At 49.7% G+C, this 16,540-nt stretch overlaps 1 protein-coding gene across 5 annotated transcripts in view; it reads left to right on the top strand.

The window, feature by feature from the left end:
- The window catches only part of ITPR1 (inositol 1,4,5-trisphosphate receptor type 1), a 1,957,366-nt gene that overhangs the window by 1,451,173 nt on the left and 489,653 nt on the right, over positions 1-16,540 (top strand). For all 5 annotated transcript variants that reach the window (XM_085624511.1, XM_085624509.1, XM_085624508.1 and 2 more), the window contains one exon: positions 12,368-12,551. In XM_085624511.1, the coding sequence (XP_085480637.1) occupies positions 12,368-12,551 (184 nt within the window). The remainder of the gene's footprint in view (positions 1-12,367; positions 12,552-16,540) is intronic.

The raw sequence follows: 16,540 nt of genomic DNA, 5'->3' as shown, positions 1-16,540 counted from the left end.
GAGTGCACCGATACCAAAAATGCATCCAAATGCTGAGATTTGGCAAACAAAGATAGAGCGAAGGCTTCCAAAAGGGGATACAAGTGTCCGGGCCTGTTGTAGTCCTTCTAAACAAAATAGCACCCAACTGAAGTTTAGAGAGCCATTAATGGAAGCAGAATGAGTCCTCCAAAGGACAGGAATACCCAGTTAAAGGTGATAGATCCAGGAATTCCACCAGAGGCCCAAGAATAAGCATGTTGAAGGCAAAGCCAGGATTGAGCGGTTAAGCAGACACTAGAACCGAGAGAGAGAGAAAAATATGCTGGACTTTACTGGGATAATCTGGAGCGAGGTGGGATGGGCTTGGAACAGTGCCATCATCCGGAGGAGCAGTGAAGAAATCTAGCTAGAACTTCTTGAAATGAGATTTTTCATAAAGTTGTGCAGCGGGGAGACTGGACCTGGACCGTGGAAGAAACAATCTGGTGTAATTTACCAGTAGAAGCAGCAAATAGATGTAAGCATCGGGATTCTGGGACTAGTGCTGGGAATGCCCCCAAGTAAGGACACTGCAGCATTTTGTGTATGTGTCATTCACACTGACTGTTAAACTGTTGTATTGGAACTTTGACGCTAGATGCACTTGTGAAGCATGTTTGTGCCCCCCCCCCCCCCCCCCCCCCAAGCTGCATTGCCCCCTCCCTCCAGAGGTAAAGTTTCCTTTGCTGGTTCAAACAAGGTTTCTCCTTCTCAGATTGCCAATAAACGTTTTTGACCGCTTTCCAAGTCCGAAGCATTTGGGATTTATGTCCATAGCTGAATATTAATAGACTGCTTAGTCGGCGAGGCATTTGAGGGTGTACGTTAAAGCAGAGGCTGCCAGCAAGTGCAGGATGTGCTGGCCTGAGTGCACCCACCTCCGCGGCGGTGCGATTGTGGAGGCGATTAAAGAGCAATGAGTAAAAAAAAAAAAATCACATTTAAGCCACTCACGTCTTTTGGTGCAGAAGACTCTGTGCCCTCTGTTTTCTACATTTTAGTATCCCACCCAGTTTACTAGCTGATCACACACCCATTTCTAGAATTCTTGTGTTAGGCTAAAAAATGTCTGCTAGATTAGGCGGATTCTTTAGTCCAAATTAAAGACCTTGGCACAAAAAAGTGACTGGGTGAAGATACAGATGTGTTTAGAGCAACAGACTTGGAGCACATGGGGACCTCTATTTGGCAAATCTTGAGCTGTGGGACTTCATGGCTTGCTTTCAGATAACCTAGTAGATCATTCCATTGGCCTGGACATCCTGATGCAGCGGTAGTGTAATGTTTTCTGCGTCTAAATGTCTTTCAAGCTGCTGCAGATTTCCCAGTCTGCTGTGTCTGTGCTGTCCTCCATGTTTACAAACTCATGAGAACGCCCCTGGCCTGCTCGTCTCTTCTGAAACTTTCTTTGGTGCTTCTTGGCTCTCACTGAACAGTCCCCCACTTCAAGTGGCACGACTCCCAACCATCACGCTCCTCTTTTGTTGAGTCTCAACAGGTACTCTTCCGCCTCACTTCCTGATAAACCTCCCTCCATTGCCTGCAGTCGTGACAGTGGAGAGACATCCCTTGGCACGGCTGTTAATCGCTGCCAGCCTTGCAGCAGTACTAGGAGTCTCCTGGCATGTGTGCCCATGTTCTGTTCTTTGCCTCCACTAAACACTGCAGTGGTGTGCTAAGGACAGAGCGCTGAATTAGGGAGGCCTGTTTGATGGAGGGGGGTAGAGCTACGTCTTAGACGTCCTTGTGAAACTGTAAGAAACAGTCAAAGATTTCAGCTTTGACAGTGGAAGAGGACCTCCCAGTTTTTATGGGCAGCCACCAGTACCTTGATTCTAACTTTTTTGTAGCAGCTGGGTTCCACAAACCGTAATTAACTGCCTTTAGACTTGGGACCAATGAATAATCTACTAAATTGTAGGTACACTCAGAGTAAACCGTGCCATACCATCATTTCCCAGAAAGATTCTCATGTGTTGGAGAGCAGCAGCTGGCTGGTAAAATTTAAAATTCGGGAGAGCCCATCCACCTCACTCTCTCTGGGCAAAGACCAACCTAAACACCCTTCTGGTCTTCCTGTATGACTATAGAAATCTGGAGACCAGGGTACCAAAAGAGTTAAACCATGCTTTCTCAAACTCCAATGGAATGGCCCTAAAAAAGTATAAAATCTTAGGTAAAAACAGCATCTTAACTATATTACACCAACCCACAGTAGATGATCTATCGAAATCCTGATTGGCTTTACCCAAAATAGGTTAAATATTATTTGTAACCAGCTGCTCTATTCTTGCACTAATTTTAATACCCTGGTAGACCTGGGAGGTCCTTAGGAAGACATTTGGTTTGGGGAGATTGAATTGATAAACACCAGTACAGCGGAAGCCTTTGCTGCCAAAGATATTTCAGGTCCTCTGGTTGTCAAGGTGGGAGAGTAAAGGTTTCTTAAATTGGGTGCTTTTTTTTCTCCTCTGGATCAGATGAGCATCATTCAAGGAGCTTCGGGATAGGTTTGACATGAGCCGTTGGACTGATCTTAGTTTTTATGAATCGATTGAGCTGTGCTGTATTATGCTTCACCGGGTTGCAGGTGCAATATTATAAAGCTATACTTAACTTGTATTATACACCTGCAAAGATTGCAAAGTGGGGCGGCAGAGATGGGGTCAATTGTTCACAGTGCCAGGGACCAGCCACCAATTTGATTAATGTGTTTAGTACATGTCCACGGTTTGAGTTGCTCAGGCTACAGATTTCTAGGTTTTTGGGGAAAGTTGCTGACGTTCAGTTCGTTATAACTCCTCGAATTATGCTATTTTGGGTCGATGGGACATCAGCGATATCTGGGAAAGAGCCACTTATATTTATTGCTAGTATGTCGAATTTGCATTGCCTCAGCATGGTTGGATCTGCTGGTACCATCTTTCTTACAATGGCAAGGCAGATTTCTCAACTTTTTATGTGGAAATGGCCTTATATGAACTCAAGGGAAAGAAAGCTAGGCGGAAGGGGAGGAAGACATTTATTCTCTGGCTGAATGGATTCACTCCGGCAGGAAAGAGTATCTGAATGTTAAGCCAAGGAAGGGTTCTGGAGCTTGGTTGTTGGAAGCCTCCTAAATGGAAATATTTACATGGATAAAGTATGTTTTTTGAAGCAATTGCACTTTATTCTGTTGTGGGATTGCACACCGAATTTCTTATATATCCTCTGTCTTTTATCGATACGATGGTCTTAAAAGTTGATGATATATCGTGCACTGTGATGTTTTTAATATATTTATTGCGGCTGTCTGGTTTTCTTCTTTTATCTGTATTCCTTCCCAGATTATGTAATTGTCAAATATGGCAAAGCATCAATAAAACATTTTTTTTTTAAAGTGGAAGCGTGCTAGGTATTTGTTAAACTGTAAGAAACAGGATTTCAGCATTGAGAGTAGAGGAGAACTAGATCTTCCATGTCCTTGTGTAACTGTAGGAAACATGATTTCAGCATTGCGAGTGAAGGAGAGCTAAATCTTCACATCCTTGTGGAACTGTAAGAATCAGGATTTCAGTTTTGAGGGTGGAGGAGAGCTAGATCTTCCACATCCTTGTGGAACTGTAAGAAACAGAGGATTTAAGCATTACAGTGCCTGTGACCAGATGAGAATGCCCACAAAACACTAACCGTGCATCAACCAGGAAACAGAATTGTGTGGCTTAATGATCTCTGTGATGTAGGCAGTTTTAGTGATAGGTCTGTTTTGCCTCGTGTGAGAATCCACGGGATGTGAACCAGTTTATCGGACAGGTCTTGAAGCCCAGGGATTAGCAATTTGAAGAGTAACACTGTGGACACTTCTACTGATTTGTTCAGCTTGGTTCTTGGCTTCTCGGTGTGCACTGTTTGCTCTTGTTGAGCAGGTTGCAAGCCTGCACAGGTGTAAAAGTACAAGCCAGATCCTTGATGGTTAGGAACAACATGGTTCGCTTACCTTGCTAGCTTATACACAATAGTGAGTTCCAGAGTGGGGCTTGTTGGGTCAGAATTGTCTACTTCATCACCCACAAAAAATCCTACTGTCGCCCATTCCCATCTACAATTACCTAGCACTGCTTCCTTATGCACCAGTACCCAGTGCTTTCGCCTATAGTAGATGAGTCACAGCACAATTTGTGCAGATGACCATGATGGAGGAGATGCATGCCTTGTTAGCAGGTAGCGTGTTACTGCATGGTGTAGGTTTAGTTATTAATAAAGGGGGGAATGAGGACTCAATTTGCACACCTTCTAGCAATGCACTCTCTTTGGCTAAATCAGAATTTCCAAACCGATTTCTGCTCGGTTTTCTTCAATTCCTTACTCAGCAAAGCAAACTTATGATTTGTGTTTTTAATTTCCCTCATAGAAACCTTATAGATTATGGCTTGAAAATGCAAACCTAAAACAGTTCAACACAGTCAGGTGCATAAATGAACCCATGCCATGTCGTGGACATGGCCATTATCACTACCGAAATGCAAACAGCTTAAGTGCCTAAAACAGGAAGTACAATAAATTAGTCTTGTTTAAATTGGACCAGACTGAGTCGCAGTATGCCTTGATGACTTTTGGGATATTTTTAGGCAATACAACTTTTTCGGTGGAAAAATGAAGTCAAATGTGACATTGCTTTCAAAGTTATAGTGCTCTGAAAAAAGGGAGTTTACTGGAATTATCTATTCAATCTAATAGTAATTTATTTCTGAGAATGTACAAATGTTCTCATGTTGTCACATTTATTTCCCTTTGTAGTGCAGTAAATGGCTTATAACCCAAATCTATGACTTTCAATCCAGGCTTGAGTTGGGTGATGTCAAGTACATCAGTACTTTGATTCACTCTAGCTGGGTTCTTGGGATATGAAAGCATTTCCGGATTCTTGGACGTAAAGTTTTATGGAATTCATAATCGTGTATAAGAATAGGGCACAACAATCTCCCTTGTCTTGGAAATGCAGAGGACTAATGGAACTAGTAACCACACAATCTAATTCGATGGAGACTTCTAGCTGCAGATTCAAACTGGATCTGTAAACTTTTGCTGAGCAATACCCCTTGCGTGCGACGTCTGGTGGCTCCATTCGGCTCCGCGTGACGTAGTCGGCGTTTGTTAGCATCGGTTATGAAGCGGTGCCTATATGGGAACCACCCAGGTGCGTGGACGTCAGTTCTTTTCTTTCCGCACCATCTTCACCTCAGCTGGTGTCCGTCATCGAGAGAGGTAAGGTGCACCGATGCTCTAGGTACGGTTCCGCAGAGCTGGTGCCAGAGTGGACTTCATGCCCCCCCCCCTCACCTCCCCCTCTGAGAGCCAGAGTGACTCCCACTCAAATATGTTTTATGAGGCCATGCAGTATGGCCTCGAGGGGTCAGAAGGGGGCACATTGGGTTTGACGACAACGTGAGAGCAAAGAAGGCAAGGGCAGTACAGAAAAAAACATCTGTGTCGTTCTCTGCATCAAGATATGTTATTCCCTGGCAAAGAAGCAGCGCCCTGAGGGATTAAGGGCCCATTCCACCAGGGGAAAGGGTGCGACTACTGCCTTAGCTCGAGTGTCCCAGTCCAAGACATCTGTCAGGTGGCAACGTGGGCATCATAGCACACGTTTGCAAAACATTACTGTCTGGATGGTCTGGTGCGCTGGGATGGGCATTTTGCCAGTTCGGTCCTGAATGACTTTTTAGTATAGAATGTGAGTCTGCAACCCACGGCCGGGATGGTATGGCTCAGGTATCTGGTTAAAGGTAAGGAATCTGCAGCTAGAAGTCTCTATCAGATGAAAGTTACTTACCTTCGGTAATGAATTATCTGGTAAATACTCTATCTAGCTGCAGATTCCTTAGAGCCCGACCCATGCCTCCCTGCTTTGTGGACTGATATTGTAGGACTGGCGTTGTCTACCCCCCCCCCACCTCACTTTTCAGGGCCATAGTTTTGAACACGACTGTGCCAGTTACTTCGTCACTCAGTGCTTCTGGTATGGAAAAAAGTACTGACGTCGGGGCACCTGGATGTTGCCTATATGGGCACTGCGACGTCTTAATCGACGCTTACGACGCCGATGACCTCACACGGAGCTGGATGGAGCCACCCAAAGTTGCACGCAAGGGGTATTGCTCAGCAAAAGTTTCCAGATCCAGCCTGATGTCTGGGAAATTCAAAGGTAAGGTTTCTGCAGCTAGATAGTCTCTACCAGAAAATGCGTTACTGAAGGTAAGTAACTTGTTCATTTTGTCACTGGGTCTGAGAGTTGTGGCCAAAGAGCTGATAGCGGCTTCCATCCATGTATTCCCGCATCTGCTTTTCCATGCGCGGTATTTGTGTGCATTGATCACTTTGCCCATGTATAGACGGCTTGATACTTTTGATGGCTTCCTCAACAAACCTTTAATCTTCCAAGATTGATGAGTGATACCTCCATATTACATATTAAGCTCCTGTCTAACCAGTCCCATCTCAGGAAATGGTCTGTGTGAAACCGTTATCTTGGTTCACGGATTCAAGGACTGACCATAGCAATCAAAGCAATGTAGATTCAAACATTTAAAAACATAGTAAACCAGTAGATGCATGTCATCCGTGCTACGAAGCTTATTTGCTGATGGAGTAACTTTGAGCTATGTTCGTCTTTTTAGACCCATAAAAATATGCCGCCCATGCTAATTGCCCATATTATAGAGCCACGGCTAAAACATGGGATTCCATGTTAATGAATTTAATATAGACATGTTATATTGGCACTCATTTTAACATTTCGAATTTACTCCAGTAATCTCTAGTACACACATTACCACTTGATCTCAGCCACTGTGCCTCTTGGGAGGTGACAAGAGTACCTGCTATTTCATAGAGACTTCTTAACGAGTCGGGGGTTAAACAAATTCATAAGTAAGTAAAATTCTACAAGAAAACATAGCATTAATGTTAACTAACTATTTTGCTCAGTAATTTAGTAGTGATCTATTTCCTAAAATTACTCATGATAAATAATAAGCATATATGAATGATAATGGCTTAATGTATGATTCTGATGTAACTGTCAATGTAAGATCATACGGCTTGGCAACACAACTTATGTTGTTTAAATCAATAACCCAACAGCACATCAATATAGAGTAAAGGTTTGCTCCTACTCAAGGTAGTTTCTACCAGTCTGAGAAGTATACTTTGTGGTGCAGTTTTAGGTCTTTCAACCTAAGAAGTATTCTTCTATAAGATGGATTCGTTTTAATGTATAGAATGAATTAGGTCTTAATCATAGTTTCTTAATAGGGTGGCTTAGTAATATTAACCCGTCACAGATGTGTACAGTGCAAGCACATGTCCATTTAATCTGGTAATTAGCAGTATCTGATAGACTACTAGCCGCAGATTCCTTCACGTAGAATTATCCCCAGGCGTGAGACTGGATCCGGAAACTTTTTGTCACAGCATCCCTGCGCGCCGGGGGTGGGGCGACATCACGCAACTCCGCCCAGGCGTCCGCGTACGTGATGTCAGCGAGGTCACAAGACCCGCCCCGGCACGCCCATGTCAGTTTTTTCCTTTTGCGTGTGCAACGCGGATCCGTTCCTTGCTGCGGGCCTGTTTAAGGCCCCCTTTCTTCCATTCTTTTTTGGTTGGAACAGTGTGCGAATGCCTTCAGGCTTTAAAACGTGCACGTTTTGTGGGCGTCTTATGTCAGCGAGGGACCCTCACCTCATTTGCATTTGGTGTTTGGGGGAGGATCACGGGACCTCAGATTGTGCGGCGTGCCAAAAGTTGAAGCTGAAGTCGCGGTGGGAGCGCTTAATTAATCTTCTCTCGGCACGTCTCTCCAGGTTGACGTCCTCCCCTCGGTCTCCTTTGGCGGACGGCTTCAGGTCCGGCCGTGGTCCTCACCTTTCTCCGATGTCACTTGAGTGTTGCTCCCCGGTAAGTAAGTGTCGCAGTTAGTCTCCGGGGGCTGGTTTCCGGCCTACTGGGGGCGTGGTCTCTCCGCGTGTGATGCGGCCCCGCGTGTCGTCCTATCCACCGTTTCCTGATGTTGGGGCATTGAGAGTCCAGATGGAGACTTACGCAGCGGCTTTACAGGCCTCGCTGGCGTCTCCTCCTTCCCCTCCTGGGGCGTCGGTGGATCTCTCGCCTTTCGCAGGGACCTCCGCGGTGGCCCCGGCCCTGGCCCTGACTGGGTCGGATCCAGGCTTGGAGGATGTGGTGCTGTTGGGGTGCGGCTCTTCTGGGGCACCTCCTTCAGGCCACACCATCTCTGCCTCACTGCAAACCCCCGCCGGGGTCCCAGTGGTATCGCGGGAGGTCGCCAGGGCTCAGGTCGCATCCCTGAACTCCTCTCGGTCCGGTCTAAGGCAGAGGTGACACTGCTACGGCGCCTGCAGCAGCTGGACCGTGCGGAGCCACAGGGGTCAGTGGCCCCTCCTCGTCCCACTCCGTGTCGAGGGCCGACCCCTCGTCCCTCTCCGGGCCCCTCTCGTACCTCCTCACAGGCGGCTGCCTAGTTGGAGGGCGAGTCGGAGGTTGTATCGTCCCTGGCGCTGCCACAGGGGTTGCTGGGCGACCTTCGCCTCCTTATGGGCTGCGGCTGGTGGAAAGCTTAGGGCCTCTCCCCGGGCCCATCCCGTTCCCTCTCACAGGTGGTTGCCTCGGCGGGTTTGGGCCGGTGCCGCTCCAGGGCCAGTGCGGCTCGCGCTCTATTCCGGTCCCCGCTCCGGTCTCCGGTGCGAGGTGACTTGGCGGTCCCTTGCCTGGCGACGCCGGATGGTGCCGGTGTCCTGCCTCAAGCAGCGGACTCTGCGCAGGGGTCGTACAGCGGATTAGTCTTCGGACGCTCCTTCTCCAAAGGCAGGCTGCATAATGGTGTCATCCTCCCCGGACACTGGTCGCCGTGTGGTGTCCTTTTCACCGGTGTCGAAGGGTGGCTCCCCGCCCTTCCTGAGGCAGGGGTGTTCGTTGGAAGAGCGGCAGGTCCCTCATTCTTCAGCTCCTCCTGACTTCCAGGTCTGGCCCTTGCCCGCCCCTCATGGCCTAGGGGCGGCAGCCTTAGCTTGCAGCCATCGCCCACAGAGGAGCTGCTTTGTCCACCGCAGGGCCCTACGAATGCGGGTGCGGCTTTCGCTCATACGGTGTCCACGGCTGTGGGCATCCTACGCATGGGTGACCTGGTGGCTCACTTTCCGGCGAACCATCTGTTAAAGGTCCTCCACCAGGGCTCTGGTGGAAGGGAAATCTTACTTCCCTTTGAAGGTTCGCTCCTTTTTGCCTTGACAGGGGCTTGGAGGAGTCCTGCCTCCGGGGACCCGGTGCTTTCTGCAGTTTCTGCATCGGCACCTTCATACGCCGTGTGACCAGGCGTGCCTGTCCATTCACCCCTCAACCGCCAGTCCTCTTCTGCAGACTGCTTTTCCCTCCCTGCTGCCCCTGTTGGCTCCGCTGTCCAGAGAGGCCCGCTGGCTGGACACTTGGGGATGCAACATTTTTGCCTCGACCAGCATGGCCCTGCAGGCCCTTAACACCTGTGTGCTGGCTAGGGCCTCCTCCTGTTTGTGGGACTCGGCTGAGTCTCTGGGGTCTGCAGCGTCCCAGGAGTCTGCTCAGGTGGATTTGCGGCACCATGCATTGGATGGCTGGGAGCTTGCGGCGTTAATTCTCCTCTCCGCTCTGGACGTCTGAGGTGCTGGGCCAGGCCATGGCTTCCTCAGTCGCCCTCCGTCGCCATGCTTGGCTTCGGGACGGAGTCCTCCCCGAAAAAATTCGGGAGAGGCTCATTCATCTCCCATTTGATGGCAGTCTGTTTCATGCCCCGGCCGACTCCGCCATCCAGAGGCTCCTGGCAGGGCTCCATCCGCCCCCCTCCTCCGTCACCTCCTCAGTGACTTTTGAGTTAGGGTTGCTTTTGGGCCTTCTCAGGCCGGCGGTTATGGTTGTGGAGTATGTTTTTCTGGCCGTTTACATCATTCCTTGGGAATTTGGCGTTGTTGGCTGCTGGACGGCCCTTTGTTGTGTGGGAGTTCTGCAGGAGTTGTTGCGCAGACTTTGCCCTGAGATTGGGCCTTCTGCTTTGCTTGGGCTGCTGTCAAGCCTGTAGCGGGGGTGCTTTTTTTCCCCGTGATTCTTTTGTTTATTCCTCTGCTGCGGAAGTTCTTCCAAAGAGGGTTTCCATATATTGGGACTTCACGTGCCCTATGTGGGGTTATGGTAGCTGTCATATAGCTTGTGCTCTGCTGGGGGGTTCTGGTCGCCTTCGGCTACCTGTTCTCCATGGTGTTTACGTAGGTTGCTTTTGCTTCCTGAATTTTGTGTGCACTCGTGGTGGTGGACCGGACCTCTCCTCTCCCTGCTCCCGGTCTGCGGTCTGGGATGTCCCTTTGTTCTCCCTTGCCAGGCGTTGCCTACTTGGTCTTCCTGGGGCCTCGGGCTGTTCTTCTTGCTTCTGGCCTTGACTGCCGGCATTGTTCTGACAGGCAGGCTGCTCTCCATCTGGAATGGGCTCGCCGCCTTCTCCTTGGTTTCCTTGGGCCCTCTAGGCTTCTTCTTCTGTCTTCCTATCTTGACATTCAGCGGGAGCTATGTTGCCTTGTGGGGGAGTGGAGTGCTTCGGCCTCTCAGTCCTTTCCCTTGGTTCCTCTGCTGTGAGTGTACAAACCTCTTCAGCCTTCCTTCCCTCCTATGTCCCCTTGGGTTTGGTGGGGTTCTGCTTGTGGGGTTCCCTTGGCCTGGCAGGGGCAAGGTTCTACCTGCCCCACAGATTTGGTCCCCTGTGGGCCCCTCTGTTCTGCTTTGGTTGGTGGGGTCCTTTCGCAGACCCTCCTTCCCAGGGGGTATTGCTAGGGTATCTATTTTATGTGAAGGAATCTGCGGCTAGTAGTCTCTATCAGATGTACGTGTTACTTACCTTCGGTAACGATGTATCAGGTAGAGACGATTCTAGCCGCAGATTCCTTCACGGCCTGCCCTTCCTCCCCTGTTCTGCGAGGACCCTTGGGTTGGTCTTCGGTACTCGCCTCCCGGTGGGGGGCTGTCTCCTGTGAGTGCCTTCCTTGTTCTTGAAGGGTGGCTCCGTCTGGGGCCATTCATTCCTCCCTTGATTCTTTGGAGGATGAGGTTTCAGTGCGCTGGTGCCCTGCTGCTCTGGCTACTCCAGGTTTGGGGGGGGGGGGGGGGAATTGCTTCTATCCTTGTCCTCCCTCCCCTCCATTGCTGTCCTCTGGTTTGAGGGTTCTCTGGCCATTTCTTGCCCTTATCCTTGTGGGTGGTTGCCCTCTAGGTTGGGGTGGCTTGGTGGTTTGTTGTCCCTGTCTGTCTTGGGACTGGTTCCCTTCCTTGCTCAGGATGAGGGGGGTGGGCTTCCGACGTGTGCCATTACTTTCATGCCTGTTCTTCCCTTCGGGGCACAGAGATGGGAGGTTGTCTATGTGCGGGCAGGGTGGCTGCGCAGGTTTCTGCTTGTTCTTTTTTTCTTCTTTCCCTGCCATTGGGGTCTGCGGTGATGGCACTACCCTGGTGGTGTTAGTCACCCTTTCTTTCCAATTTTTCTGCTCTTCGCACACTGTTCCATGCTCCCACGGTTTTTTATCTGGTGGTTCCGCGTTGTGGTGTGGAAAAGTTCTCCGAAGAAAACTGACATGGGTGCGCCGGTGCGGGTCTTATGTGACCTCGCTGACGTCACGTACGCGGATGACGCCTGGATGGAGTCGCGTGATGTCGCCCCGCCCCCGGCGCGCAGGGATGCTGTGGCAAATAGTTTCCGGATCCAGTCTCGCGCCTTGGGATAATTCTACGTGAAGGAATCTGCCGCTAGAATCTTCTCTACCAGATACATCGTTACCGAAGGTAAGTAACTCGTACATCTGCTCACAAGATGGTAGCTGTTGTGTGTCGCCTCATGTTTCTCGGGCCTTCTGTGTCTTGTGTGATTGGGTCTTTAGGAAACAAAGTCCCCTGTCTCTAACGTGCCACGTATCCTCACTGCTATCAATTCTGTGGTCAGTGTTCTGTTGGTGAATTATCTAGTGAAGTACACCGAAGACATGCAGCCAGTTGAAATCTATGCGTTGTAGGTTAGCTGTATTCTACCTGTATTTTTTTTAAGTTCCTAGCCTTTGTGGACTCCATGTTGCCAGACATTGAAGACCTATGGGTCTTAACGTAACTCTTATACTGGATACTTAAATTCGCTTATTCCATATGGGACAGCAACCAATATGCTCACAATGTCCTAATCTAGCAAGCATAGTGATCTGTCAGAACTGGTTATCCCTATTGCATGGACTATTTAACCCAATTAACTCCAATTTTGCTAATTTGTCAGTTACTGTTTTTTTGGTAGCACTCCTTTTTCTGTCGCCTGACAGAAGACAAGAAGTCTGAGAAATTCTTCAAGGTGTTTTATGATCGGATGAAGGTGGCCCAGCAAGAAATAAAAGCCACGGTGACTGTGAACACAAGTGACTTGGGAAATAAAAAGAAAGATGAGGATTCCTTGGAGAAGGATGCACCAGTGCGTAAAAGAGGTAAGTTCACTGCAGTACCTAACTTTAGAAAACCCAAAACATACTACACTTTACTCATGCTGTTGACCTGTCTGAGAGTGGACATGCAGCGGCAGTTCATTGTGTATTTGGCGGGCTTCCTAACAAAAACTAACATTCTGAGCCCAAGAAGTAAGTTGGTGCAGTGAGTCTTGTTAGCCAGAAGAGTAAAAACAGCTCTTGGAAAGAAGGGGGCAGCAGCAGTTGTCCACCAAAATGGCACCTCTTTTCATACTGTGTGAGCGTATACAAACCCTCCTAAAACCAAATTATACAGTAATAAGACAACCTGAGTAAAGCACAATGCACAGCTATGACATGGGGGCTTTTGGTAATGTGGCACTAACATAAGGAGTAAGTAATGAGTTCCATAATCAGCCAAAAGACCCCCCAAAAAAGCAGATCCTGGTGTCAAAGCATAATTGCACTTTGAGTATGAGAACCACAAAGTCTTACTGGTTCTAGATTTAGCCTGCAGACTGCCCATGAGAGGAGAGCTTACAATATGTGAGGGGCTCCTAGCCAGGGTTGTTTACTCATGCTTACTCCACCAGCAAACCTCCTTACGCCAATCAGCGCAAGATAATTCTACATCACTGAGGAGGGAAAATAAAGTGAAGGTGCTGACTGTTGAAGGTGCTTGAAAGTGACCTGGTATTTGCTTCTGTTGTAGTGAAACAACTTACCAGAGGTTTTTGTGATCGGTAGAGGCGGTTAATAAAACATTTTCTACCTCAAACCTGCCAGTGAGAATGTTTAAGCAAAATGCATATCTTTTGGTCATGGTACAAATGTTGATTTATTTATTTGATAGTTTTATAGAGCGCGAACCAGACCTGTGAGGGTATCTGAGCGCTTTACAGGATTAAGGAGTAGTATACAAGCGTAGGGACGGGAGGGATCAAATTGGGGATGGTAGGGGATACATTATACAGGAAAAGCACGCAGTCTAAAGTCCAGGCTACATGTGATATAAAAATTAAAACAGGTAGATACATTATACAAGAAGGCACGCAGTCTCCGCTCTTGGGGGATGCCCAGGAGTGCAGAATAGGTATCATCCGTAGAGGCCATGGATAGTGTCGAGGTGGGGAGCGGGGCAAGTCAATGCGGTGATTGTAAAGTATTTGTTAGGCGAGGTATTTTCCCATTAAGAAGGTTTTGGTTTCCTTAAAGTGTGCCAAGGACGGAAGTCTTCTGATGGCGAGTGGGAGAGCGTTCCAAATTCTTGGCGCGGCCCCAGGGAAGGCCAGATTGTAAGTTTTTTCTTCTGGAAGCGTGCTGGTTGCAGCAGCAGGTCTTGGGCAGATCGGGAGTTTCTGGCTCCTCCAGATACCACGAGTTTTTGTGCAAGAAATGAAGGGGAATTGGAGTAAAGGGCTTTGTGAGTAATGCAGGCCAGTTTAAATTGGATTCTGGCCTCTAGGGGAAGCCAGTGCAGAGCTTTGAGGTGGGGGGGAGATGTGGTTGAATTTCTTTGAGCCAGTTAAGAGTCTGGCGGCGGTGTTGAGGCAGGCTTTCAATGGGGCCAGGGAGTTCTTGGGTAGCCCTGCGAAAGTAGAGCATCCATATTCTAGTCTGGAAATGACTAGTGCCTGGGTTGCTGTTTTAGGGTCGGCCACATCGAGGAAGGTTTTTAGGTTTCTTGGGTAACTCAGGTGGAATCTAGCCGTTTTGGCCATCGAGTTTATATGGCCGCTCATGTTCAGGCTGCCGTCAAGGGTTATTCCAAGGGATTTCGTCGAGTCAACAATGGTAGGAGGGCAGTTTAGTGCTGTGATGGTCTTGATCCATTCCTGGATGTCTGGATTGGGTTTGGGTGGGGAGACCAGGAGAAATTCGTTTTATTTGCGTGGAGTTTTAGCTGGTTGGCGGTGAGCCAGTGGACTGTCCGCTTCAGGGCCTCGTTCAGAGAGAGAATGTCCTCAGGGGACGAGATTTTTATGTAGATCTGTGTATCGTCAGCGTACATAAGGTAGGAGATGTTGGCGGCACGTAGCACCTCATGAGAGCTTCAAGGTAAAGGTTGAAGAGGGTAGGGGAGAGAGTTGATCCTTGAGGGGACTCTAACTGGAGAGGGGGTGGATAGATCACCGTTGATGAGGACTCTCTGTGAGCGGTTCTGGAGGAAGGATCTACACCATTCAAAGATTGTGCCATCCAACCCCATTCTGAGTTTGAGGCGTTCTAGGAGAATTTAGTGGTTAACTGTATCAAAGGCAGAGGACCGGTCTAGGAGGATTACGAGACAGGTTTTTGCCTAGGTCGAAGACTTGGAGGGCGTCATCCACTATGTAGAGGAGGGTGGTTTCCGTGCTGTGTCCAGGTCTGAACCCTGATTGGAAGTCATCTAGCATGTGAAAGTTGTTGATGTGTAGGCTTAGCTGCTGTTGCACACATTTTTCCAGAACTTTGGCAAGGAGAAGCATGTTGGATATGGGTCTATAGTTCTCGGCGGAGTCAGGGTCCAGCGTTTTTTTTTAGGATGGGCATAACTTGGCCAGCCTTAAGTGAGTCAGGAATTGAGCCCTGTAGGAGAGAGGCGTTTGAGGTCCTGGAAGGGACCATAGCCTGAGAGGCGGCAGCTAGGCAGTTAGAGGGGAGAGGATCATTAAAGTTATTGTTCGGTTTTAAGGAGGCAAGAATTCTCGAGATAGTATGTTCGTCATAGGTTTTAAACTTGGACCAGTGTGCTAGGTTTTTGGGTGAGGTTTGGGAGGACCGCGCGGAGAGAGGAGGTGGAGCAGGCAGATTTAGATTTTGGTGACGAGTAGCGGATTTAAGTTAATTTCCAAGGGCAGAGATTTTGTCGCAGAAGAAGGCAGAGAATTCCTCGCTTTATATTAGGGGATCTGAAAGAAACACGTTAGTTAGATTCCTCACCTTAGAATATCCCCAGGCGTCAGACTGGATCCGGAAGATTTTTCGTCAGCAATACCCCTTGCGCGTCGCTAGGCGTCGTCTGCGGCTCCGCGTCCGTCGTCGGCGTCGTGCGCCGGAATGACGTCGTTGGAGTACTTAGACGCCGCCCTCGCGCGCTGACGTCAGTTCTTCTTTTTTCCGCGCCAGTAAGCGCAGATCCGGGAGAGCTACCCCTTTTAGTCTTTTTTGACTAAGTTTTTTGATCCTTTTTGATCTTGTCTCTACTCCGGTGCCGGTAGGATGCCTGGTTTTAAAGCCTGTGCTGACTGCAACCGCTTGATGTCGGTTACGGACCATCACCGCCGGTGCCTTTACTGTTTGGGCCTCGACCACGACGCGGAGTCGTGTTCGGACTGCAAGGCCCTGACCTCGAAGGCTAGACTGGAGCGGTCCCGTAAGCTTCTCGAGCTTTGCCACTCGGCTCCGCGCCCCTCTCGTTCCCGGTCCAGGAGGAGGTCCAAGGATCGGTCGCGGAGCCGCAGCCGACGTCATCATCGATCGTCTGGCTCCAAGTCTTCGGGTAAGTCGAAGCACTCCAAGAAGTCCAAGAGGCGACACCGCTCTTCGGACTCCCCTCGCCGGTCGCGCAACTCGGCCGAGGGTCAGGGTGGTTCCACCCCCGCAGCTCCAGGGGAGCCGCAGGCGCCGCGCAAGTCCCCATACCCGCCGGTCCCTGGGACTGAGGCGACGCCGGCGGAAGTCAGTGCCTTCCTCTCGGCCATGAGGAACCTGGCTCTGCCGTCGACGCCCGTTGGCGCGCCTTCGGGCCCCGCAGACCCGACTGGGCAACCTTGCCTGCCGGCGGCTCCGGCCCCGGCGCCGTCGATGGCTCCGGCCTCGACGCCGCAAGTGTCCGAGGGACCCGTTCCCGAGTCCCCGCCGACGCCGGTCGACCTCGTCACGCCTCCTCTGCCGGCGTCGACACCGGTACCACCTCCGACGCCGGCTCCGCTCGGCGTCGAGCCCCAGTTCAGCCCCGCTCCGGGCCCGGCGCCGTTACGGCGTCGATGGACGCCGTGTTCGGCGCTGCTGGAGACACATTATGTCTA

Source organism: Triturus cristatus, chromosome 9 (genome assembly GCF_964204655.1).
Source record: "Triturus cristatus chromosome 9, aTriCri1.1, whole genome shotgun sequence".
NCBI lineage: Eukaryota > Metazoa > Chordata > Amphibia > Caudata > Salamandridae > Triturus > Triturus cristatus.
Note: the sequence above shows the minus strand (reverse complement) of the source record. Positions and strands in the feature narration are given on the sequence as shown.